This window comes from Carettochelys insculpta, chromosome 16 (genome assembly GCF_033958435.1).
Source record: "Carettochelys insculpta isolate YL-2023 chromosome 16, ASM3395843v1, whole genome shotgun sequence".
Lineage (NCBI taxonomy): Eukaryota > Metazoa > Chordata > Testudines > Carettochelyidae > Carettochelys > Carettochelys insculpta.
Genome location: NC_134152.1, coordinates 15,730,315 through 15,755,415, shown reverse-complemented (window position 1 = coordinate 15,755,415; position 25,101 = coordinate 15,730,315). Strand labels below are relative to the sequence as shown.

At 46.6% G+C, this 25,101-nt stretch overlaps 1 protein-coding gene across 6 annotated transcripts in view; it reads right to left on the bottom strand.

Annotated features, from left to right (window-relative positions):
- Positions 1-8,236: 8,236 nt before the first annotated feature.
- Positions 8,237-25,101, bottom strand: part of LOC142021738 (alpha-N-acetylgalactosaminidase-like) — a 30,704-nt gene continuing 13,839 nt past the window's right edge. For 5 of the 6 annotated variants that reach the window (XM_075010875.1, XM_075010879.1, XM_075010876.1 and 2 more), the window contains 6 exons: positions 23,536-23,710; positions 22,294-22,471; positions 20,690-20,784; positions 16,765-16,926; positions 12,316-12,513; positions 8,237-9,919 (listed from right to left, as the gene is read on the bottom strand). In XM_075010875.1, coding sequence (XP_074866976.1) covers positions 9,623-9,919; positions 12,316-12,513; positions 16,765-16,926; positions 20,690-20,784; positions 22,294-22,471; positions 23,536-23,710 — 1,105 coding nt within the window. In that variant the 3' untranslated portion in view covers positions 8,237-9,622. The remainder of the gene's footprint in view (positions 9,920-12,315; positions 12,514-16,764; positions 16,927-20,689; positions 20,785-22,293; positions 22,472-23,535; positions 23,711-25,101) is intronic. The other variant, XM_075010880.1, reaches the window with a different exon arrangement.

Sequence of the window (25,101 nt, the reverse complement as noted above, 5' to 3'; positions counted from 1 at the left end):
TTTACCAGCCCTTTGAGGAACCTGGTAACCATGGGATGGGCAAACACCTTGTGCCCTTCCTCTTCATGTCTGAAAGCCGAAATAGCAGCAAGGTGGACCTTTAATGAGGATAGGGAGAGTCCTCCTCTCTTGAGGTCCAGTAAATACTCTAATATTACAGGTATAGGCACAGCAAGGGGGCTAACTGTTTGGTAGAACACCATGCAGTGAAGCGAGTCCATTTCTGCTTGTAGGTCTTCCTGGTGGAAGTCCTCCTGCTACTTTCTAGGACTTGTTGCACTTCCTCCATACATGTGCTCTCTAGGGAGCTGAGCCATGGATTAACTATGCTTGTAGTCATAGGCCTCGGGGGTGTGGATGCACTATGGACCCCTGAGCTTGCATGAGCGGATCCGGCACCACCAGGAGGGGCATCGGTGGACGGTCTGACATGCGCAGGAGTAAGGGGAACCATTGCTGTCGATCCCACGTTGGGACTACTAGGATCATTCGGGCTCCCTCTCTCCTGGCTTTCTGCAAGACTTTGTGGATAAGCACTGTGGGAGGAAATGCGTAAAGCAGGGGGCCCCTCCACGAGATCGCGAATGCGTACCCCAGGGACCCCCGTCCCAGTCCTTCCCTGGAGCAGTATCGTGGGCACTTCTTGTTGTGTTGAGTGGCATACAGGTGTATCTGGGGAAAACCCCATGCATGAAAGATCAGTCGTAGCAGATCGGAACGGATCTGCCATTCGTGCGTGAGTGCGAAGCGCCTGCTCAGCTGGTCTGCCTTCACATTGTGAGCACCTGGTAAGTACGAGGCTTTCAAGGTTATATTGTTGGCGATGCACCAGTTCCACAACCGGACTGCTTCCGCACATAAGGCACGGGACCGAGCTCCTCCTTGCCGATTTATATAAAACATGGTGGAGGTATTGTCTGTACTGATCACGACTACTTTGCCTTGTATATGGGCTCGAAAGTGTCTGCAGGCATTGAACACTGCTCTGAGCTCCAGTATATTTATGTGCAGTGACTGTTCCGTGAAGGACCACAGTCCTTGCGTCACCTCTTCGCCCATGTGTGCTCCCCACCCTATGTGAGAGGCGTCTGTAGTGAGGAAAACCGATATTTGTGGTTGGTGAAAGGGCACCCCAGTTAGCATGTTCTTGGGGTTCACCCACCATTGCGGGGATCTGCGCACCTCTGTCGTGGGTGACACCACCCTGTGAACGGTGTGTGCTGCTGGTTTGTAGACGCTCGCCAGCCAGTGCTGCATGCTGCGCATGTGTCACCTGGCGTTTTGTACTACAAACGTCGCTGCTGCCATGTGGCCCAGCAGCTGTAAGCACGTCAGAACCAGCACCGTAGGGCTGAAGGTGATGACCTGCACAAGGGAACCGATGGCTCGAAAGCGTGTCTTTGGTAGATAAACCCTTGCTGTGATAGAATTTATACGTGCCCATATGAACTCTATGTCCTGTGTGGGGTCTATCTTTGATTTTGCCAGATTGATGACCAGGCCCAGCGAAGAGAACATGCCTGCTGTGACGCGTATCATGCGAAGTACCTCCTCCTTCGAGGCCCGTTTCAGTAGGCAGTCGTCCAGATATGGGAATATAAACACCCCCTGTCTGTGCAGGTAGGCTGACACCACTGCCAAGGTCTTGGTGAAGACTCTGGGGGCCAAGGAGAGGCCGAATGGCAGAACCTTGTATTGAAAATGTTCTTTGCCTACCAGAAACCGGAGAAAGCGTCTGTGAGCCGGGTGGATAGTTATGTGGAAATACGCGTCCTGTAAGTCGAGGACTGCGAACCAATCTCCATCGTCCAGTGCCGTAAGTATAGAGGCGACTGTAATCATCCAAAAGCGTTGCTTGCACAGGTACCGGTTGAGGCCCCGAAGATCTAGGATGGGCCTCCAGCCTCCTGTCTTTTTCTCCGTGAGGAAATATCTGGAGTAGAACCCTTTCCCTCGAAGTTGCTCCGGCACTCTTTCCACTGCCCCTATGAGTATGAGATGGTCTACCTCTTGCTTGAGTCTTGCTTCGTGGGAGGCATCCTTTAGGTGGGGCCTGGGTGGAGGTCATGGCGGTGGGAGTGACTGGAAGGGGATCGCGTACCCCGTGGCTATGATCTCCAGTACCCATTTGTCTGTGGTGATCCTTTGCCACTGGTCGTAGAATGGTCGGAGGCGATGGTGGAATAATAGCTTCGGATGACATTGCGCGATGGTAGTGATGGTGCAGCCCTGGATCTGTGTGTCAAACTTGTGGCCTTTGGCCCTGCCCCGAGGACGCACGGCTCTGTTGGGAATGTCGCCTGGGAGTTCTGTATTGCTGGTGCTGTTGATGTCGCCCTTGCTTGTAACCCCTGTGGTACTGGGGACGCTGTGGTTGATACTGGTACCGTCTTTGCTGAGGGTAATACTTTTTCTTCCTGTATGGAGGGGTGTAAATCCCCAAGGTCCTACGAGTAGTTCTTGAATCTTTACTGGAATGAAGGACCAAGTCGGTTGATTCAGCAAACAGCTTCTGCGTGTCAAAGGGGAGATCGACGATCTTCGCCTGCAAATCCCTCGGGATACCTGATGTTTGGAGCCAGGACTCCCTGCGCATGACCACTGCCATAGCTGTTGAGCGTGCTGCCATGTCCGCTACGTCTAGGGCGATCTGAACTCCCGTCCTCGAGGCTGCGTAGCCTTCCTGCACGATGGCCTTGAGCACCGGCTTCTTGTCCTCTGGAAGCAAGTCCACGAGGGAAGTCAGCCTGGAGTAGTTGTCAAAAGTATGGTTCGCTAGATGCGCTGCGTAATTCGCCATTCTCAACAGTAGGGTAGAGGAGGAGTAGACCTTTCTGCCGAACAACTCTAGTTTCTTGGTGTCTTTGTCCGTTCCCCCTGTCTTGAACTGAGAAGTTCTCAACCTCTGTTGAGACGATTCCACCACCAGAGAATTTGGTTGCGGGTGGCTGAACAGGAACTCCATGCCCTTCGCCGGGACGAAGTATTTCTTGTCCGCTCTCTTGTTTATAGGCGGAATGGATGCAGGGGTCTGCCATATCGTGGTGGCGAACTCCATGATTGCTTCGTTGAGTGGTATAGCTATTTTGGAGGAGGCAGGAGGTCTCAGGTTTTTAAGGAGCTTATGGTGTTTCTCCTGCACCTCTGCTGTTTGGATGCCTTGCGTGAAGGCCACCCTTTTAAACAGCTCTTGGAACTGTTTGAGATCGTCCGGAGGATGGACGTCCCCTGGGGCCATGGCCTCGTCAGGGGAAGATAGCGAGGAACCGCTAGGGTAAGCCTCTCTGGACCCCTCTGGGTCCTGTTGACGGTGATACATCCGCTCGCTGGAAGCTTGCAAAGGAAAATCTCGGGGTTCCAGAATCACCTACCCTTGAGATGTCTGTGTCTCTGTCCCTGTTCACGATTGCCCTCGGGGATATTGAACCGTCTGGGGGGATCTGTCCCTGGGAGTATGCCTATGGTGTCTATGCCCTGCGTGATAGGGGCGACCATGGCAACACGGGCACTGCTCCTGAGATGGAGACCTGGACCACTCTCGAGGCGCATACCCCCTGCGCCTGGGGGAGCGAGATTGTCTGGATAATTGAGATACTGGAGAGACTGACTTTTGGTAGTACTCCAAGGGTTCAAAGCCCAAAAAGGGCGAAGGTGGTCCGAGCCATGGTGAGGCTGGCTGTCGGAACGGGGATGGGGGCTCAGGATAGGCTGGGGGTGACCCCTGCCTTCTTGTTGGGGTCCGCAGCATGAGCGGAGGGCTCAGAGCGAGCAGCCCTGCAGCCCTGTCTGGAGAAGGGCTGCGGTGCCGGGTTTTCTGTGCTGCCTTTCCCCTCCCCTGCGGGGCTGGCTCCGCCCCCTTTCGCGTCGGGGATCTTGGCCCCGTTGTCTGCACTGCGCTCGGCACGCTCCGCTGCGGTGCCACACGGGTGGTCTCCCCCGGTGCCTGCAGGCCGCGTGCCTGCGCGCTCTGCACCGCTGGTTCCCCGGGCATCGGTGCTGCTGCCTGCGGTGCCGCCGGTTCCGGCACTTGCCTGGCCGCCGCCCTGCCAGCAGTGCGGGGCGGCTGGTTGATTATTGGAGGCTCAGCCTCTGCCACGTATATCTCCGCGCTGCCGCCGCTCAGCTGTAACTGCGGCTGGGGGCTATGTGCTCCACCCGTCCCGCTCGCTGTGGCTGCCGGCAGGGATCGGGTTGGTGAAAGCTTCCTCCGTTTTTGCGCTGATGGGGTTAGGGAAGCAGCTTTCCTTTTATGGGCCCCTGCGGGTCCCTCCTGCTGCGGCCGCTCCGGCACATCTGGCTGGAGGGCCTTGTCGAAGGGCAGCATTTTGAGCCGCATCTCCCTGTCCTTCCTTGCTCTGGCTGTGAGCTTAGCGCAGAAGGAATATTTCTGGGTGACATGAGATTCCCCAAGGCACCTTATACACTGACTGTAGCCGTTGGAGGCCGGCATCGCTTTGCGACAGGACTCACACTTTTGAGTCCTGAAGAGGACATTATGGTGAGTCTTTGAGATGTTAATAGGGTACTTAGCACCTTCTCTGTGCCTGTTCCCCTCTCTGACTCAGCCAGCCGCGGCAGGAGGCCTAATGGCCCTACGTCCCTGGGCCTCCAGTGCTCTGCTTGTTACTAAGACTGGAAGCTTTACTCCTTCCTCTTTTTTTTTTTTTTTGGAAAACAATAACAAGCTAACTTAATCTAAAAGATTGAAAAAGAAACTCTAAAATGCTTTAAGAACGTTAAATACGCTGACTCTGGCCGTAGCCTGAGCGGATGCCGTCTGCAGCCGATGGCGGTTAAAGAGGAACTGGCGGGGACGGGATCGCGCATGTGGCCAGGAGCATGCAAGGGAGCGGCGCAGTCCGGCAGAAACTGCTGGAAAGATCCAACCTGCGGTGCTGGGGCGAGTCCAACACCTAACGTGGAGCACCCACGGGGACACTCGTAGAAGAAGAAAAAGTTACTTGTTCCCATAACATAAGAACTAGGGGGGGTCACCAAATGAAATTAATGGGTAGCAGGTTTAAAACTAACAAAAGGAAGGTTTATTCCACACTGTGCGTACTTGGCCTGTGGAATGCATTACCAGAGGAGATTGGGAAGACCAAGACTTTAAAAGGGTTTCAGAAAAGAACTAGGTAAACTCATGGAGGTTAGGTTCATCAGTAGAGATTAGCCAGGATGGGTGGGAATGGTGTCCCTGGCCTCTGTTTGTCAGAGGCTGGAAATGGGTAACAGGAGAGGGATCACCTGTTCTGTCCATTTCCTTTGGGGCATCTGGCATTGGCCAGAAGATAGGATACTGGGCTACATGGACTTTTGGTCTGACCCACTGTAGCCGTTCTTATGATTCTCTTTGGACAATGTGGATACTAGCTAAAAAAGTGTTCCTGGATGCCGAGCATATGGCAGACTGCATGTTGGGAATGAGGGAAGAGATTTTTTTTTTTCTGGAGATGATAAAAAGATGACACTGAAGCCGGTTCTGCCTGATTCCACAACATTGCAAAGATCAGAGGCAATTTAGAAGAATTATTTGTCAGCGCAGCTTTCCAGTTTTTAAAAATGCACCAAGTATGTGTCCCTTGCTGTGTATGAATGAAGTGATTTTTAAGTGATGCTACCCAATTATCTGCAAAAACAACAGAATGTCCTGTGGCACCTTATGAACTGACAGATTTTTTTTTGCGCTCGAAAACTTATGCTCCAAAAATATGTTAGTCTATAAAGTGACCCAGGCCTTCTCATTGTTTTTGCAGATACAGACTAACATGACTACCCTCTGATACTTATCCAATTATCTGCTAGTTTAAGAGGTTGAAATTGTCAAGGAAGTATCCTTATACCAGGGGTCAGCAACCTTTCTGGGGCGGAGTTCTGCAATTTGACCTTTTGACCTCTATGTATGGTCCAACTGCCCATGATATTATTTAAAGCAGGGGTTGGCAGGCACTCAGCTCTGACCTGCCTTCCTCAATGCAGACAGCATGAGAGGGGTCTGGAGCCTGAACCTGAACCTCTGCCCTGGGGCCGCTGTCAGCATGCGGGGCTGCGGCCTGAGATGCCAGCATGCAGAGCCAGGGCCAGAGCCCAAACACTTGCCCTCAGGCTGAAGGAGTGGGGCAGCAAGCCCCAAGAGCATCCCAGAGCATGCCAGCCCCTCCCTGGCGAGCCCTGAGTATTGTGTTCCCCCATGAGCTATGAAGCTCTTGTAAGCAGAACTATTAGTGATTTTAAACCAGAGGTCAGCAACATTTCCGAGGCAGAGTGCCAAAATTCGATCTTTTGCCTTCTATGTACTGTCCCTACTTACAACAGCTTTGTTAATAAATAAATAAAGCCCATCAGTGACACTGTCAGTTTGATCCTGTCTCCCTGTGCCTAGTGAAGAGAAGATTTGAACAGGGGGTCTCCCACTTCTCAGGAGTGGGCTCACATCACTGGGCTGCAGACTATTCTGAGGTGGGGCTCTACAGCTCTGCTGTTGAAGCTGTTCCTTTTGGATAAATAGACATTGGAGCAGAAAGACCGAGTGACTCATGAGTCCAGTGGTGAGGACACCCACAGAGGTGGGAGACCAGAATACACCTGCTCCAGTGACAATTATTGACACAATTGAAACCACTTCAGCAGCAGTCAAAGGGGAGCCCTATATCAGAATACCCCATGGCCAAGCAGGACCATTGAGAGATATTGCCACACGCTGTGGGGAGCCGGCTCTGGGCTCCCTGGAAGGGACAGGACCTCAGGTGGAAAGGTCCTGAAGGACAGAATTTACTGGACCAGAGGAGGTCTGGGGCTTCTGCCCCAGGCAGCTCCAGCCTCCCACTCCCCAGGGACTCCAGGCTCCCTGGCTGCCATGGGGAGTCAGCTTGAGGCCTACACTGTGGCAGGGGTCTCCAGCCACAGCCCTGCGCTGCAGCAGGGGTCTCTGGTGGGTGCCAGGGCACACGGCCACCCTGCCGTCCTGCAGCCAGGGCACTGGCCTCACCAGATGCAGCCTAAGAGGGGCGGTGGGAAGCTGACCGCTTGGATTCAGGGTTGAGGGGGATAAGAGAGCACAATCCTGACTTGCATCTTGGTGCACCAGGGCTGAGCATCTGCAACATAGACCAGCTGGGCATCAGCTTCCTCCTGTGATCACCTGGTGCCCTGCAGTGTTGTCCCTGGGCCTATGCCAGCCCCTATGCCCTTCCAAGTGCCCCGTGAGACCAGCGCCTGGGAGCCTCCAGAACCCAGCACCTTTGGGTGCAAGAGGGCAGCCTCGTTACCCAGTTTTTCCTTCGCCTGCTCTGCCAGGGGCCACACAGTGCCAGCATTCTGAGACCTTGCAGAACAGCAAGACTGGAGACACAGCTGCATGGCAACCAGAAGATATCCTATGGGGGTACACAGCTCTCAGTGCTCACCAGGGGAGGGGCCAGCGTGCTCCAGGCAGCTCTTGGGGCTGACTGCCTCGCTCCTTCAGCCTGAGGGTAGGGCTCTGGCTCCACGACAGGAGCTCAGGCTCTGGTCCTGGCCTCACACACTAGTGGCTTGGGGTTAGGCACTGGCTCCAGCCCTGTGTGCCAGTGAGGTGGGGGGTGGGGGCTGTAGCAAGGGCTCAGGCTCTGGACCCCGCTCATGCTGTCTGCACAGGGGGAGGAGGGGCATGGCTGAACTCCTGCTGCATGCCAGAGTAAATTGGCTTGTGTGCCTGGACAGGCACACATGCCAGGGGTTGCCAACCCCTGGGATAGAGGGGTTACCTCCCTGTCTCCATGTGGCCAGTTTTCCCGCTGTGGCTGTCCCTAGTGTTTACTCCGCTGTATTGCAGTTCTCTGTGCTCACTGCCCCAAGTGGTGAGTCTGAAGTATGTCATCCCTCCTGTTGGTGCCACTCCCTTTCCATGTTCTGGGAAATCCTGGAGTTTCAGGCATTTCCCACTTTCCAGGCACAACCAAATCCTGACCTGGTTTAAATTAGGGTAAGAGGAAGCTGCATACTACATTTTGTGGACACAGCTCTTACAGTTTACAAGGAGTTCTTGAACAAGTATAGCACCAACAGACAGACACATTCTAAAATATATAGAAGATATATGAGCTTTGGTTGTTTTATAAATGGTTTTAAGAACTCATCTGCATTATTGTAAATGTATTTCATCACTGATGATTTAAAAATATTTAATTTATATCCATTAAATATCTCTGAACTTAGAATTTATTCATGTAGAAAGAAACTGAAAAGTGACTTGCCTGCTTAAAGAACACTTTATTTGTTTTCATTCAAAATAATTGTAATTGTTTGACCTCTCATTACAAGGTTTGGTTAAAGATGAACAATAAAAAGTATAATAAGAGGAAAGTTAAAATTACTAGTGAAAATTTTAGAAATGAGTGAATAGGTACAATGCAGAGTAATTACCATATGACAGGTTCTTTTGTCAGTAAAACCAGCACTATGCCATTGAACCGAAGTGAAACACTGAAAATTAGCTTATCAAAAGCCTAAAATTCAAGACTTTACAGAAAAAGTATGTTTAATTTACCTGAAAACAAATCAATCCTCGCTACAAGACTGGGAGGCAGGAAGGCATTCAGAATTACGTTATAACAAAATGGAAACCAAGGCATAGAGCAGTTGAAGCCACAAAGCACAACGCAGAAGGCAAAGTAGCAAGTTCTTGTCTCTCAGTTCCATGTTTTCAAGCCACTAGAGCATGTTGACTTTCAGCTGCTTATACAGAGAATAATAAAGCTGTAATTTTTACAGAGATGCTCTATCAAGGTTGGCAGGCACCAAACAGAGTCCAGCCTGTAACACAGCCAAACACCCAAGCATCCTGTATTCTAAATATGCTGTTATTAACAAAACTCCATAAATGCCACTGCTCCCGAAACAGGTCAGCATAGTCTTAAACTGCATGTGCTCTCTGGACTCTCGAATACAGAGCTGGTGGGGAGGGAGATTATGGAAACATAAATGTCACATTTTGTTACTTAAATACAGATTGCAGCAAAACTCTAATATCTCAGTCTTGTTTCCAGTCACGTCAGAAGGGTCAAAAGTTTAGGGACCACATTATTCCTCAGGCTGCATGTATGCGTCTCTCATTTTAATAGGAACTATCTGTGTTCAATTTCCCACCCCTCCCCTTTGGATTGCAATCTTAATTATGAAGCATACAATTTCTTTACCATCAGTTGGGGAATATTCTGAAACTCACTCGAAAAAAGATGGGGAGAGAAAAGAAGAGACTATCATATTTCAGGTCTGAAAACCTTTGTGGCGTCTCTAAATAAATTTTGTATTTACTGTCTGCATTTCCATATCTATTTAAAGAAGTATCTATAGCATTTATGTAGCTTTTTGTTTGTTTGCTTTTAAAGAAATTTAATTTCTTAAAACAAGGTGCTCCTGAAAACCCAAGGATCAGCCTCTTGGTTTTTGTACGGCTTCAAAAGAGCTGGTTTTCTTCACATCTGCAGGCTCATCTTTAACCTATCCCTTGGGGAATATGCTAATATAGAATCCGTGGCAGCACTTTAAGAAGCTTCAAGAGGGATAGTTGAAATATGGCAGACATCCTCTGTAAACACTATTGTAATTACTATAGTTAACATCTTTACAGCAGTACAAGTGATTAGACTCTTAAAATAGATTTTGCAAAGTAGGTGAAAGAACACAGTGGCCTGAGAAACAGCAAGACTACACCAGTTGGAGTTACTTTTATATTAAGAGTTGTATTCAGCGCAAAATCTCCTAAGAATACTTGCTCGAAAACATCATAGATCTTGTATCCCTCCTTGCAATCCAGGATACCCAGCAGTGCTAAATTGGTTGTGAAAAGTCTTGGAATTCCATCAGTGCCATTGTTCATAACTGCTACTGCAAACTGTCCATTTACCAGGTTTCGCTTCCATACTTCAAAATGATGACTCTGTAAATATTAAACAGATTGTGTGGGTTGCTTTTCATTGCCCTTACATCATAATTTCTGAAATTGCATACACATGGAACTCACAGATTACTTCAGTTGAGTGCTCGAGGCAAGTCTTATGTGGGAGGCAAAAAAATTCTGTACTCATATAACTTGTATCTATACTAACACTGTTAATTGGAAAGGTAAAATCCTCTCACCTTTTAATGTCTTTGAAGGCAAATATGGCTTGAACAGAATTAAAACAGCACAACTTGAAGACTAGGGTAGCAGTATGCACTGCAGAATTGGTTGGGTCTGAGGCTCAAACTAACAGTTCACTGTCTCCCCTGTTTTCTTCTGTCAAAATGTATTTCACTTGAAAGGTCAATACTAAAAATCCTTTAATTAGATCTCTGTTTAAACTGGGTTCTGTTTTTGATTTTATTGGCATGTGCAGTCTGTTAGTTCTGTTTGTGTACTGCATTCTTTCAGAGGGCAAGTTATAGAAGTGATTCTCACTGTTCACTATTCAGCCTGCTGAGTAACATGGAGCCTGAAAGTACAGCAACCAGGAAAGGTACAAAGTTCATTCACTCTCTTATGAAGAAATGAAAATTGCTATACCTTGGGATGCGATGGCAACTCCTTGGCTACATCTACACTTGCCCCCTTCTTCAAAGGGGTCATGGTAATCAGGCTGCTGGGAGATTACTAATAAAGTGCTACAATGAACATGCAGCACTTTATTAGGCTAATTCTCCCTGTGGCAACTTCGAAGTGCTGGCATGCCGTGTAGCCATGGGCACTTTGAAGTTGCCACGGGGAGAGTTAGCCTAATAAAGTGCTGCATATTCATTGCAGCACTTTATTAGTAACCTCCCAGCAGCCTGACTAACATGCCCCCTTCAAAGTTCAGGGCAAGTGTAGACGTAGCCTTTCAGAATTAATAGTACACTTAGCATCTCAGTAGCACTGTACCTCTTCAAAACTTTTTTTTAAAATAAATAATCCTCACAATACCCTATGAGGGTAGTAGACAACTTTCATCACTACCATTTAGTGGACAAAGAAACTGACCCCCATAGTATCAGTTATTCTGTCTTCTTTGTGCTGTTCTGATTGTGGAAAAAAGCCACGCTTTCCTTTAAGAAGCAGCTGAGAATTTTTTCAATATCAAAGACTTTTTGCTGATTATTTCAGCCCCACCTTGTATCCTGCAGCACAGGTGGCATGCCTGGAGCATGCTGCACTGTGCAATCACCAGCCAATGTAATATGATGGGGGTGTTTTAAACAGGAGTAAATTACAGTCATCCTGAGGCTGCTCTAACTTTATGTTGGAGACCAGACTGATCCCTGGTGGCCCAGGGGTTGGAGAAGCACTTGGCTGTAAGATGAACACAGTTTGGCTAGAGCTGTGGATTGGGATTGCAAAGGTTAAAAAACTTACTCAAGTCAACACAATAAGTCAGCAGCAAAACTAGAAGTAGACCTGAGCAGGTCCTTAATCCTATACTCAAGTTTATTTCACTAAAAACGGATTCCTCTTTATATTGCTATTTCCCCACTGTTGACAGCTTCAGTTTTGGGCAACTGGTAAATCTTTGTTTTTAAAGGATGGCATTAATATGTGGCATTTTTATAGTCCCATGAATGAATGAAATATTTCATTTTTATATTATCTACATTATATACTTCCCCCCATCCATCTTTTGAGATTCTTGGGACTCTCTCCAAGAGCACTAAGCATGTATTATCATCTAGGAGAAAGTCAAACAAATAAGCACAAAAATTATTTTGAAACAGACACAGAGAAACTCAATAAACTCACTCCTGAATCCAAATTGATACTGGAAGGAGTGATGTTCTCAGCCTCCCAAAAAGGAAAACATTACATGAATCCTAAACTGCAATATAATTCAGCACAGAAACTGATAGGGTCGCTTGTTATAAGGTGATGCAAATAGTGTGTAAGCGTGTTAGTCAAATTCACTTCTGATATAAATGCCAGTATATGTATACACTTATGTGTAAACTGGTCAGAAAATGGATATCAATTCCACTCATTTCCATCTAATGAAAGTGTAACCTGTATATGCAGAAAGCGAAAGCTACGGGGAGGAGAGTGAGGCAAGAAAAGTAATTAATAGGAGTATGCAGACTAACACATCTTTCCTTAACCTTTCCAGTACATTAAATTATTAAAAACAAATCACTATAACGCAAGCATCTGACCCAAAGGACTGGAAAGGCTGTTTTAAAAAAAGAAAAATTCTGAAGTTTCCTTTATTGGGAAAATATAAGATAATGTTTATATTGCTGACTGTAAGTTTTTGGCAGTATAGTGATGAGACATAGCAGCACCATCATTTAAAAACCAAAACAAAAAAGTGGAGAGACTAGAAAGTTGGATACCTGCATAATGCGCTGTCCCTGAATCCCCAGAGAATCTTGGTTTATATAAATCAAGAGCTGGTTCTGCAAGATGTACTTGGCATCTTCAGAGATTGTCCTTAAGTCACTGGACATAAAAAGAGGGGCTGCCAGGATTGCCCATAATGCCATCTGCACTTTTGACTGCTCATAACTCAGGCCAAAGTTACCAATAATGAGCTGAAATAAATTAGATATTGTTAAATGAAGTTGTCTATATTAGCATAGTATCTAGGAGTCCTAATCATGTACCAAGACACTTACTTACTTTCTTGGTATTATTCCATCTTTTGTTTTGTGAACAAATTACTTTTTGTAAAGCAATGATTTGGTTTCTGTGTCCCAGAGAGGTATTTGTGTTAATGCCTGCCCACAGCAAGGTCATCTCTTTGTTTCCAAGCTATCTTCTAAGGAAAGATTGAAGCTTGGGGGTTACCCCACAGGGAGATATCCAAGTGTGTTTTCCTGGGTTTTTATGGGGGCTTTATCACTTAGTGGTGGCAGCAAGATATTTTTAAAGTTTTCATGGGCCCCCACCTTCTGCACTTGAAAGCTGTGTCTACACGTGCACGCTACTTCGAAGTAGCAGCACTAACTTCGAAATAGCGCCCGTCACAGCTACACGCGCCGGGCGCTATTTCGAAGTTAACTTCGACGTTAGGTGGCGAGACGTCGAAGTTGCTAACCCCATGAGGGGATAGGAGTAGCGCCCTACTTCGACGTTCAAGGTCGAAGTAGGGACCGTGTAGTCGTTGCGCGTCCCGCAACTTCGAAATAGCGGGGTCCGCCATGGCGACCATCAGCTGAGGGGTTGAGAGACGCTCTCTCTCCAGCCCCTGCGGGGCTCTATGGTCACCGTGGGCAGCAGCCCTTAGCCCAGGGCTTCTGGCTGCTGCTGCGGCAGCTGGGGATGCATGCTGCAGGCACAGGGTCTGTAACCAGTTGTCAGCTCTGTGTATTTTGTGTTGTTTAGTGCAAGTGTGTCTGGGAGGGGCCCTTTAAGGGAGCGGCTTGCTGTTGAATCTGCCCTGTGACCCTGTCTGCAGCTGTGCCTGGCACCCTTATTTCAATGTGTGCTACTTTGGCATGTAGACGTTCCCTTGCAGCGCCTATTTCGATGTGGTGCTGCGCAACGTCGAAGTTGAACATCGACATTGCCAGCCCTGGAGGACGTGTAGACGTTATTCATCGAAATAGCCTATAATAATAATAGCTATTTCGATGTAGGTTGCACGTGTAGACGTAGCCGAAGTGTCAGAGTGGGGAAGAAGCCCTGACAACTTGTATTGCATTTTTCCATATTCAAGCCTCTCATTTGCTCCAAATTTCTGCGCCAGGAAGTTTTCCATTCTTCTGGCCAACTTCATGTGGGAACGTATGAGGGCAGAAGATAGTGTAAAATGGCATAAGTGGGCCAGAGAGGAGACTGGGTATGAAGAACAGTAAGCACACAGGAAGGGAAAAGGTTTGAGAGAGGGATGGAGATGCCACAATAAATTGAAAGCAGGGAAGTGATGAGTGACTCATCCTGACATTGAATTTGGGTTTAATAAAGGAAGGCAGAAACTATGCTCTCAAGCAACACAGCTATTTATAGGGACAGCCTGAAATGGGAATCTGACAAAGCTGGGTAAACCAGGAGATTTGGCAGCTCCTGACCCCTATACACTGAATCTTCAGGAAATCGGTTAACCAGTTAACTGGGATTTTACATCCCTAAATCAGACTGCAACATGCTGCACTAAGGCATATCCTTGTAGGTCATTTAGTTGCTTTACCAGTGCTGAATGATCCAGGGAATGGTTTAGTGTGAGTAAAATATACTAGTGTTCCATTCACTGCACTGGCTTTCATTCTGCTGATAGGGGTAATTTAAATTACTGGATGTTTACATTTCTGAAGTGCTATCTAATTTTGAGGTTTGCAGACTGAAAGATTGCTGCTTTTCCTAAGTACTATCCAGTTGGAAGAGAAACTGAAGAGCTCTGCATGTTGAATAGTAACAGAGAGGAAGCCGTGGTCTGAAGAAGTGGGTCTATCCCACGAAAGCTCACCTAATAAACTATTTTGCTAGTCTTTAAAGTGCTACTTGACTGCTTTTTGTTTTGAAGAGCTCTGGTGGACATTCCTTGATTTGAACACAGGGACATGACACACTTGCCAGTGTCCTGGAAGGGGCAGGACTGCATCATCCAAACCACACTCAGCCAGTCCTCCTACTCTCACGCAGCTCTCAGAGCTAGCTGGAGTGTGCCACAGGGCACTCCAGCGGCAATATGAGGGGTCCAGGGCTGAATCACCAGGCTCCAGGCAGCTGCCACTGGTGCCTTCCCCCCATGTCCACAGGCTAGTTTAAACTTTCAAGATCAGGAGGCAAGACAATCACCATGGAAGTTTGTCAGCTGTAACTTGATCCTTCTGGTGCCCAACTTTGCTGGTACTGTGAGTATCCTGCCAGGTTCACATTCCTGAACAAATATCTGTTTGATCTCAAGACAAAAGTACAGAGGGATTTTTCCATCATGTGGCTCAGGTGGCTACCAAAGGGATGGATATTATTTTAGATATCTGTTTTTAATATAGCTGATGAGCCCAAAGATCCCAGTGACAGGGCATTATAATATTAGTAAGAAAAGCTTTCCTACCACACTAAGGCTACATTTACACTTGCCCCCTTCTTTGAAGGGGACATGGTAATCAGGATGATGGGAATAACTAACAAAGTGCTGAAATGAATACGCAACACTTCATTAGGCAAATTCTCCCCTGCAGCAACTTTGAAGGGTCAAACTTTGAAGTGCCGCAGCTATATGCATGCCAGCACTTTGAAGTTTGACACTTCAAAGTTGCCGTGAGGGATAATTTGCCTAATGAAGTGCTGCATATTCATTGCAGCATTTCATTAGTAATCTCCCATCACTCTGATTATCATGTCCCCTTCAAAGAAGGGGGCTAGTGTAGATGTAGCCTAATACTTGCATTTGCATAGAATATCTTTCATTAGATAACTCAATACATTTTACAAACATTAATCCCTAGAAAAAAGTTAAGGTAGCAAATATGTATCTACTGATTTAAACCAAAAATATTTGAGCCACCAGTTATTTACAACATGTTAAAAAGGAAATTCTCACTTATGGTTAAAAAAATATTTTGGCTTAAGATCCATGTGTAATTTCTAGATGAAACTTTTTTCCTGAGATACAGTTAGAACTTCTCTAGGCCTACATCACTGGGACCTGACTGGTGCTAAAGGAGGGAATTTGCCAAACACAGGAGGTCAATATTATCTAACATAGGGATTCCCAACCTATAGGTTGGGGCCTAAACATGGGTCGCCACTAGATTTTCTAAGGCTTGCCAGCTGTGCGGCTCTGAGCCACATGTGGCTCTTCAGCCATTTGCAGCTTCCATTGGTGCCGCTGCTCACTTCTCCAGCTCCGAGTCCCTGCCTTGCCACGCTGAAATGGAACACAGTGTAATTGGTGTAATGGCTGGCAGGAGGGATCTGGCCATTAAACCAGTTAAATTGAGTCCCATTTCAGTGCAGCAGGTCAGGGAACTGCCTGCGCTACAGGTGGGGGAAGAGAGTAGGACTGGGGGGAGCTGTGCAGAGGAGGAAGCAGCAGCAGCCTAGTGAAAGGAGCAGTGGTGGCAGAGTGGTGCTTGTTTGAGATAGGTAGGGGGCTGGTTTGGGGCTGTGAGGGCTTTAAGCCTGGGGGTGGGGGTAGGAAGGGAATCCAGTTTTACAAAAAAAATTTCCCCAGGGAGAACCTTTCCCCCAGTTTTGAATTGCCTTGAGTCACAAAATTTTACTGAATTGTCAAAATGGGTTGCTGTCTCAAAAAGGTTGGGAACCACTGGTCTAACGGCATTACCAGCACTTCCACTGCTCACTGGGCTCTTAGAAAACATTCAGGGTTAAATTAGGAAACTGAGAGCCAGGACTGGTGGCTGTAAACAAACTTTATTGGTCCATGGGAAATGTGGCCACACCCATGATAAGCGTGGCTAACTAAAATCATGCTGGACTACAAATGTTGCCAAATGAGAGAGTGCCAAACTAGAGAGGTTCAACCTGTAATAAATATGAACATGGTCTACATCAGATTTAAATGCAAAGACAGTGCAATCTTAACTGCTGTGCTGCCACTGCATCATCATGTTCACGATACAAATATTTCATGCTACAAACACCTTTACTGGTATTTTACCATTTTGCAGATGATTAAGTTGCAGTGATAAGAATGGTGCAGGGAGTCAGTGACAGAGGCAGGTGTAGAACCCAAGAGTTCTGACTCTGTCCTCTGCTCTAACTGCTAGACATGTTTTCTCTCCACTTGTCTTTTTGAAAGTCTTACCAAATTATCTTTTTAATAGGATCTACTTAAATTTCCACAGATAACAAAATATTTAAAAAGATAATATCACCATATCTGGATCATTCCATCTTCCTGGGCCAGCTGCAGGTTGCAGTTTATTCTGGTTATTTCCATACCACTCAATAATATTTTGAACACTCTCCCAGGAATCCTGGATGTCCTCAAAGTTTCTCCAGAGGTTACAAATTTCACCAAGTAGAGTATAATTTACCTTAATAAAAAACATAAGTAATATTTATGTATCCTACAGACATGATCCTCACAGCCATGAAATAAATTGTATATCTACTGCCACTGAATAAATTACACTTATTCTACACTGTTGACCTGCTTCCTGTGCCTAGAATACTATTGCCAGTATAGATTTCTGAGGAACTGGAACACCTCCCATTCTTGGCTATTCTCTGTCTTCCCTCCCCTCCCCATCTCCTTTCTTGTTCTTCTGCTGCTTTCCACCAACACTAGCTGCTGAGTGGTGGGTCTGCAATTGTAGACGTCACCTCTCCCCTTTATGACACCATCAACTGGTACAAGGCTTTAGAGCTGGAACTACTAGGCTGTTAAAGATGGTGGTATGAGCTCTCAGACAAAAAAGCTACATCTACACTAGAGTGCAATTTTGAAAGGCACCTTTCTGAAAACGACAAATTGAAAGATCACCTTTTGAAATACAGTGTCCACACACAAGCAGAGGCTGGCACTTCCAGTCCAGCCTTTCGAGGTGCTCTTTCAAAAGAGAGTGTCTACACTGCCCCAAGTGCCCTTTTGAAAGAAAAGGCTAGGAAATGCCATGGATGGTGTCGCATGGCGGACAAGCCCTTCTAGGCCTGCAGTTGATTGCCCCCTTAAAGAGCATCTCCCCAACACCCTCCCCACGCACAGCACGAGGTCTGCAGAGCTGCCACAAGCACAGCACACACCAGTGCAGACAAGACAACATGGACCAGCAGCAGCAGACTGAGCTGTTCTGGCCATCACCAGTGGCATGGTTACCCTGCTGTCCTCAGCAGTGGCAGCCGCTCTTCATCTCCTGCCGGGGGGGGCGCCCCCTCTAGCATGACCACGGAACCCCTGGACCTGCAACTCCTCCAGTGCCCCCACCCCGCCGGGTTCTCTGCCAACTGTGGAGCTACTCTGCTACCTCCGCGCGGTGGGAGCGCCTGCTGATAGGGGACTGGGATGATGACAGGTGGCTCCAGAATTTTAGGATGTGGAGGCAGACATTCCTGGAGCTCTGCCAATGGCTAGCACCCCTGCGTTGTGGCACCAGGACACCCAGATGCGGCCTGCTCTCCCTGTCGAAAAGAGAGTTGTGATAGCCGTCTGGAAAATGGACACTCCAGATACCTACCGCTCTGTGGGCCACAAGCAGGGGCTGTTTCCAGGACATTAATGTGGGCTGACCTGGCCAAAACCACGATGAGCGAGTGTTTTGTAACTCTGGCCTGGGCCGCCACATGGAGGCAGGGACTTACATCCCCCAGAGGGAGGTACCACTCGGGGACACCACAGTGCCCCTGTGCATAGTGGCAGATGCTGCCTATCCTCTCCAGGCCTGGCTCATGTGGCCCTATATGGGCTACCCCAACCTCAGTCAGAAGCACTTCAACACCTGGCTAAACCACACCCAAAATATGGCTGAGCGCACATTTGGGCGGTTGAAGGGCCAGTGGTGCTATCTCCTGGCATGCCTGGAGGTGGGCCTCTTGAACATCCCCGAAGTGGTGGACACCCACCTGCTGCACTCTCCACAATATTGTGGAGAGTAAGACAGAGGCCTTCATTCACAGGTGGACAGCTGAGTCTGGGCTGAGCTACCAACAGCCAGATGCCACCCCTAGCCATTAGGCCCACCAGGATGGGGTCTGTGTATGGGAGGCCTTCCACAAGCACTTTGCTCAGGACCCCAATGATCACCACCCCGGCTGCCCCCAGCAGGTCCCCCACAAACTGCCCTTCCTCCCCTTCACATCCCTATCGCCACCCCCCCACTCCCCTCCACCATCCCCCCACAGCACACAGGGATGTGGAGAAAATAAAGTACATTCGGTTTAACCAAACTACAATTATTAACAACATGGAACACAATCATATGATTACATACATGTGGGGAAGGGGGGCAAACTATTTACATTAGGATATGCGAACTGGGTGCACCTCATGGGGGGGCCTTATTGCAGGGTAGGGGTGGAGGGCCTTGAGCCACACCATCCCCACGATCTCTGGCCTCCCCTGGTTCAGGGTCCCTGGCAGGGCTGCGCTGGGGTGGGGAAGATGGGGAAGTAGGGCTGGAGGTCTGTGTTGGCAGGGGGCTCAGCCTCAAAAGAGCCCTCTTTGGGGGGCCAGCGGGAAGGCAGTGGGAGGGGCACTGAGTGGGCAGTGGAAGGGGCAGTGGGAGGGTGTAGCTGGGCCAGGAGCTCCCTGAAGATGCCCGCCACACCCTCAGGGTCCTCATCAACTGTCCCAGGGCACCTGCCACCAGGTCACCTCGGCCTCCTCCAGGTGGAGGCACTGCTCTGCAACCTTAACCTGGTGCCAGATGGAGGTGGTGAGGTGGACGTCCTCTGCACTCTGCCTCTGACCCCTCCTGGAGTGGGGTGCCCGGTACCAGTAGTGGGGTTGCCCAGTCTCCATTCCTCACCTCCAGGGCCCAGGCATATCCCTGCTGCAGCTCTTTAATCTTACTTCTGACCTGCTCTGAAGGGCAGACAGAGTGGCCCCGGGAGGACAGGCCATCAGCCAGCTGAGAAGAATTGGCTGCATTCCACCATTTTGTCTCCATTTCTCAGAGGACCTCCTCCTCCTGCCACTGGCCCAGGTGGTCCCTGATCTCATGCTCAGTCCAGGAGGGGCATTGCTTCTTGCCAAGCTGGCTGGACTCCTGCAAGCCCTGGACATGCTCAGAAGGGGTCCTTGGGGCTCTTCACATGCCTGGCTGGTGGCCATGGTACTCCGGGAGTTTCTGGGGGGTCTCTCTAGGGCATGCAGGGGCATCACATGCAATTGCAGCTGCCTGCATGCTCTCAGCTTCCTGCAATGGGGTTTCTGGGTCTGTGAGGCTTTAAGCGCTGCTGCATGCATGGATCATAGAGCCCTGCAGGTGCTGGGCATCTCTGCATTGCAACTGGCTGGCACCACGGTGGACCTGCTCTTTTGAAAGAGCAGGTTGCGGAGTGTCTACATGCATTTTCTTTTGAGAGAGCCTTTTGGGGGGACACTTTTCCTATTTCAGTTAGGAAGTGCGATTTCGAAAGCTGGGGCACATTCCTTCACTTTTCCTTTTGAAAGAGCGTGCTGTGTGTAGACATTCCGTGTTCTCTTTCAAAAGAGGGCCTGAAATTTCAAAAAGTACTCACTAGTGTAGTGCAGACATTGCTAAAAAGTAGTTGGGAAAGGAAAGTGTATAACAATACTGGTTTGCTACAGCTTATACTATATAAGTGGTATTTTCCATCATCAAATTCACAAAAGTATTGAGATAAAAATATTTTAAAAAACTAATAAGCAGAAATGTTCTTGAGAAAAGCAAGTAGGGTATTTTAACATTTTTAAACAAGCAAAATGTTCCCTAGAATAGAATATATATATGTGTGTTGGGGAAAAAAACTGTTTGAGAACAAAGGAAGAACAACTGATTTTAAGATAGTGGTTTATCTTCCATTTGTAATCTGAGAAGAGCAGACACTTTTACTGGGTTACTTTATTTTCAAATGTCACACCCATAATCTGAATAGGAGAGACTGGTATCTACAAGGCACAGCTTTCTCCTAGACACACTGGAAAAGCAGTAGACTTTGATATTTCATTAATGAAGTAAAGTTGTTTATCTGACAAGGTGGTATCAGCACACAGAAATTAATGACTAGCTTGGTAAGTGTGCAGTTAACTCAAATAAGTTTCAGCCACTTGTCATGAGGTCCTAGATAGCTCAATAACATCAGGTAAAGAACAATAAAATAAAATAGTGGTGATACCTTTGGGGGAAGCCCTCCTTCATAGGCTGGCCAGCTACATAAGTAAGCGATAGGTCTTCCTGTTTTGTTCAAAGCAATGCTCATCTTTGGGTAGCCTACACAAAATTGAATATTGGATAGTAATGCAAGGTAACCTTAACATTAAATTAGAACACTATTACTGCTATTATGTATTTCACTTGCTCATTTTATGAAGATAAGAATGGAAAATCCCCATGGAGAATTACATATGGAACATGAATTATATATGGAACATGGCTAATTAAAGGCTTCTTTTACATGAAGATTATAGTTACAATTTATGACCATGCCCAAAATTGACTGTTTCTGAGAATGTAAGAAAAACAACAGTAGAACTATACTATTCTGCCACTAAGGAAGTCTGGCTTTGGGAAAAAACCAATGACTGTCTTTTAGGACAGCAGGAAACTGATGAACATTTTGAAGTGATTATGTTCCGGAAAGCTTTTATGCATGTGAACACGTTTTGGGAAAAGGGTTGCTGCAAGTACAGGATCTTGCCCCCTCAGTATCTTTTGTTTCTAAACACTTACTGTAACAGTCTGGGATCAAAGTCCTATTTACCGTATCAGATTTACTCACTTAGAATAAATCGGGAGTCATAATTTTGTAAGCAGTCTCCATAGTGCTCTTTATATACAAAGAGGACTTAGGTTTTGAAGCAGTTGGCTTTATACTACAGTAGGGTCACAGCATTCGCAAGTGTTCAGTTTTGAGAACCCTCGTGAATGTTGAATTTTGCGCCTATAATTTTATCCCATTTTACCTCAGCTGGGGGAGCGGAACCTGGTGGATTCCCAGGCAGCTGTGGGCAGCAGTGGGGTGAGGAGCCTGGCAGTGGGGCCGTGGGGAGTTGGTCGGTGGCCAGGCCATGCCCCGGCCGGAGGAAGGGTTGGGCACCCTGCTCTATATAGGCCAGGCTGGAGCCGGCGGCCGCTGCTGTGGTGTGGGACCCCCACTGCAGGGGACTTCGGCAGCCCCATGATGGAGGGGCCAGGTCAGACAATCTCCTCCGCCGGTACCACACGTGGGAGTTCAGGATCCACAAATAACTGAACTCACAAATGTCGTGACCTTGCTATACTTACTTTCTTGTGGTTACATATATAAATACATATATTTATAAAAGTGTACTGTTGTAATAATAGGTCTTCTAAACTTACTCTAATTATGAGCTCACTTGTAAGAAGTGAAAGTTCACAATGTCACAACAATATATACAGTTAGAACACTGATGGGCCTTATTTTGAATCTTGTTTCTACATAAAATAGATTAAAGCTGCATTACAAAGTGGATGGAAGGAAACATCACTTAGAGCAAGATCATAAAACACCAGAACTCTATAATGAGCTTTAAAAACACAAATTTATATTCACCCCAACCTAATAAAGAAATACATGGAAATTATTTGGAGATTAAAAACCAGGGATGAAGAGCAAACTTACTGCTTCACAGAACTTGAAGATTTTACAGGCTTTTTACAAAACTGAAAAATCCAAGTTTAAGCAGTTTAATTTAAAAATAAAACAAAATTCCTGAGCCAGCAATCCCCTTGTTCAATGGTTAATCCTAAGTAACAAACCTATTGCTTTGACAGATGAGTTGGAATAGCAGCCATCAAGCTTCAGCATGTCAACTTCCCATTCTGCAAATGTTTTGGCATCTGTATCAACGGTGTCCAGTGTGGTCCCAGGATAGCCACTGCAGGTGTAGTTACCCATGTCACTATAAATTCCAAACTTCAGCCCTTTGGAATGTACCTGGTAAAGCCAATGATAATGACTCTGATTAGTGTATGATTCCATATCTGTTGTGATACTAAATCTCTCTTCTGTTAAATATCTCCATTGCTTTTTTGAAGTTAGATTTCTCTTGGATGCTTGCTCATGAGGTCTCTGCCTATTCTGGTAATGGTGTTCTTACAGCCTTTGCATACCAGAGCCCTAAAAAACTGACTGTATGCAGTAATGTGTGCTTTGGATACACAGTGAAAAATATAGCTAGAAGGTTAATTACTTGGAGTAATATGTTGCCTTTCATGCATGGATCTCAAAACAGTTCACAAGGATTAGGATATTGGTAAGCATTCTTACACATATTTGGTAGAAACAAAACAGAACGATTCAGAGGCTTACCTTTGGTCACACAACAAGTGGCACAAGTAAGAACAGAAACCAGGAATGGCAGTTCCTGGTTCTCCATATTAGCCATTATATCACTGCCTACCTGCAAAATATAGCTTTCGTTCCAAATAACAATTAAGGCTCCGTCCTACAATCACACCCATGCTTATCATGACATTGACTTCAGTGGAACTCCCCAAATGTGTAAATTGGTAAATACATGTGAAACTCTGCAGTGCTGGGGCCTTGCTGAGTTCAACTTTATTTGAATTCAAACACACTGAGTAAGTGACCAGCTGCACAGAATAATTCATCATCATTCATTTGTAAATATACCTATATCCTTCCTTTCAATTCTAAACCCAGAGCATGTTAATAAACTCTTAAGGAATAATGCTGATTAACCTTAAGTTTCCACTGATTGTCATCCACATGTGCAGGCACAATGAAAATCCAATATGTATTTCCTTTACAGATATGGACAGAATCATTTAGACATATTATAATCAAGCCGTTCCTTGTATTGTTTCCAGGCAAGTAGCATGGAATTTATTAGTTGTCATTTAAGTGAATTCCACAGTATGATATGTCATTTTATAATATGTTTCTCTACATTCAAAGGAAAATTGCATTTAACATCTACATCTGAGATACCACAGTGAAAAACCAGAGCTTATGTACATATAGTTAACTTAACTTACATAATTAGCAAGGGCTTTTATGCCACTTGGAAACCTATCTGGGTCTGGCTGAAGCCTGCCCTGTGAATCCCTTTCTTTTGCAGACCAGCAATCATCAAGGTTCACATATTCATAACCCAGCTCCTTCCATCCATCTTCTGCCATCTTGTCTGCCATACTTTTGATCAAGTGCTCGCTGGTAACAAACAGAAGACTGCATTTACAAAATTATTGACATCTTACATTTGGCTTATTTATATATGTTTGCAGAGAACTCAAAGGCTATGTCTACACTTGCCCCCAACTTCAAAGAGGGCATGGAAGGTTACTAATGATGTGCTAGAATGAATATTCAGCACTTCATTACGCTAATTCTCCCCATGGCAACTTCAAAGTGTCAAACTTCAAAGTGCCAACATGCAGTGTAGGTTCAAAGTGCCTTAACTCCCCAAAATCTCCCATCAGGCTGATTACCATGCCCCCTTCAAAGTAGGGGGCAAGTGCAGACATAGCCAAAGGGTCTGGAATCAGGACCTTACCTTTGCAATTATAATATAATACAATACCTTTGCAAAGGTAAGGTCCCGATTCCAGACCCTTTGGCTATGTCTACACTTGCCCCTGATGGGAGATTTTGGGGAGTTAAGGCACTTTGAACCTACACTGCATGAAAAATGGTAATTCCAAATGAACCATGCTCCAACATGCCTTGCTGGCTGGCCACCGAGTCAAAGGTCAACACTAGAAGGTAAAATCGATTTTAGATATGCAAATCCAGCTATGAGAATTGTATAGCTGGAGTCAACATAGCTAAAATCATAGAATCACAGAATACTAGAACTGGAAGGAACCTCAAGAGGTAATCAAGTCCAGTCCCCTGCCCTCATAGCAGGTCCAAGCACCATCTAGATCACCTGTTAAGATATGTATCCAACCTTTTCTAAAATATGTCCAATAATGGAGACCCTACAACTACCCTATGCAATTTACTCCAGTACTTAACCACCCTGACAGTAAGGAAATTTTTCCTAATGTCCAACCTAAACCTCTCTTACCATAATTGAAGCCCATTGCTTCTTGTGAGATTGATTTTATTGTCATCTACACAGCGAGAGGTCAATAGAAGAAACTCTCCCATTGACTTTCCTTACTCCTTGCAACTGTCAGGAGTACTGGGGTCAACATGGCAGCATGAGAGTTTGATTTAGAATGCCCCCATTAGGCATGCCAAATCGAAACTTGAAAGATCGACTGCTAGTGTGCTGATCTTCCCATAAGTGTAGAGATACCCATAGGGAAAATGGTTAAATTCTGGTTCACCTGTACTACTTCCTCCAGCTCCTGAACTTTTCTTTAAAGGTATCCCTTCCAAGTTTGTAGCAGACCTTTCCCTCTTTAGTCTAAAAGATCTGAAGATGGCAGTCACCATGTTAAGGGGACAAAATAGAAATTCATCTTAGATTCAGTGTAGTCTATACAGTGTATAATTCAGAGTATTGGTATTGCTTTCAAGTTTCTGTAAAAGTGTGACTTTTAGATGGATACATATCAATACTTAAGGATAAATTTTTAACAGCCCAATGGCTG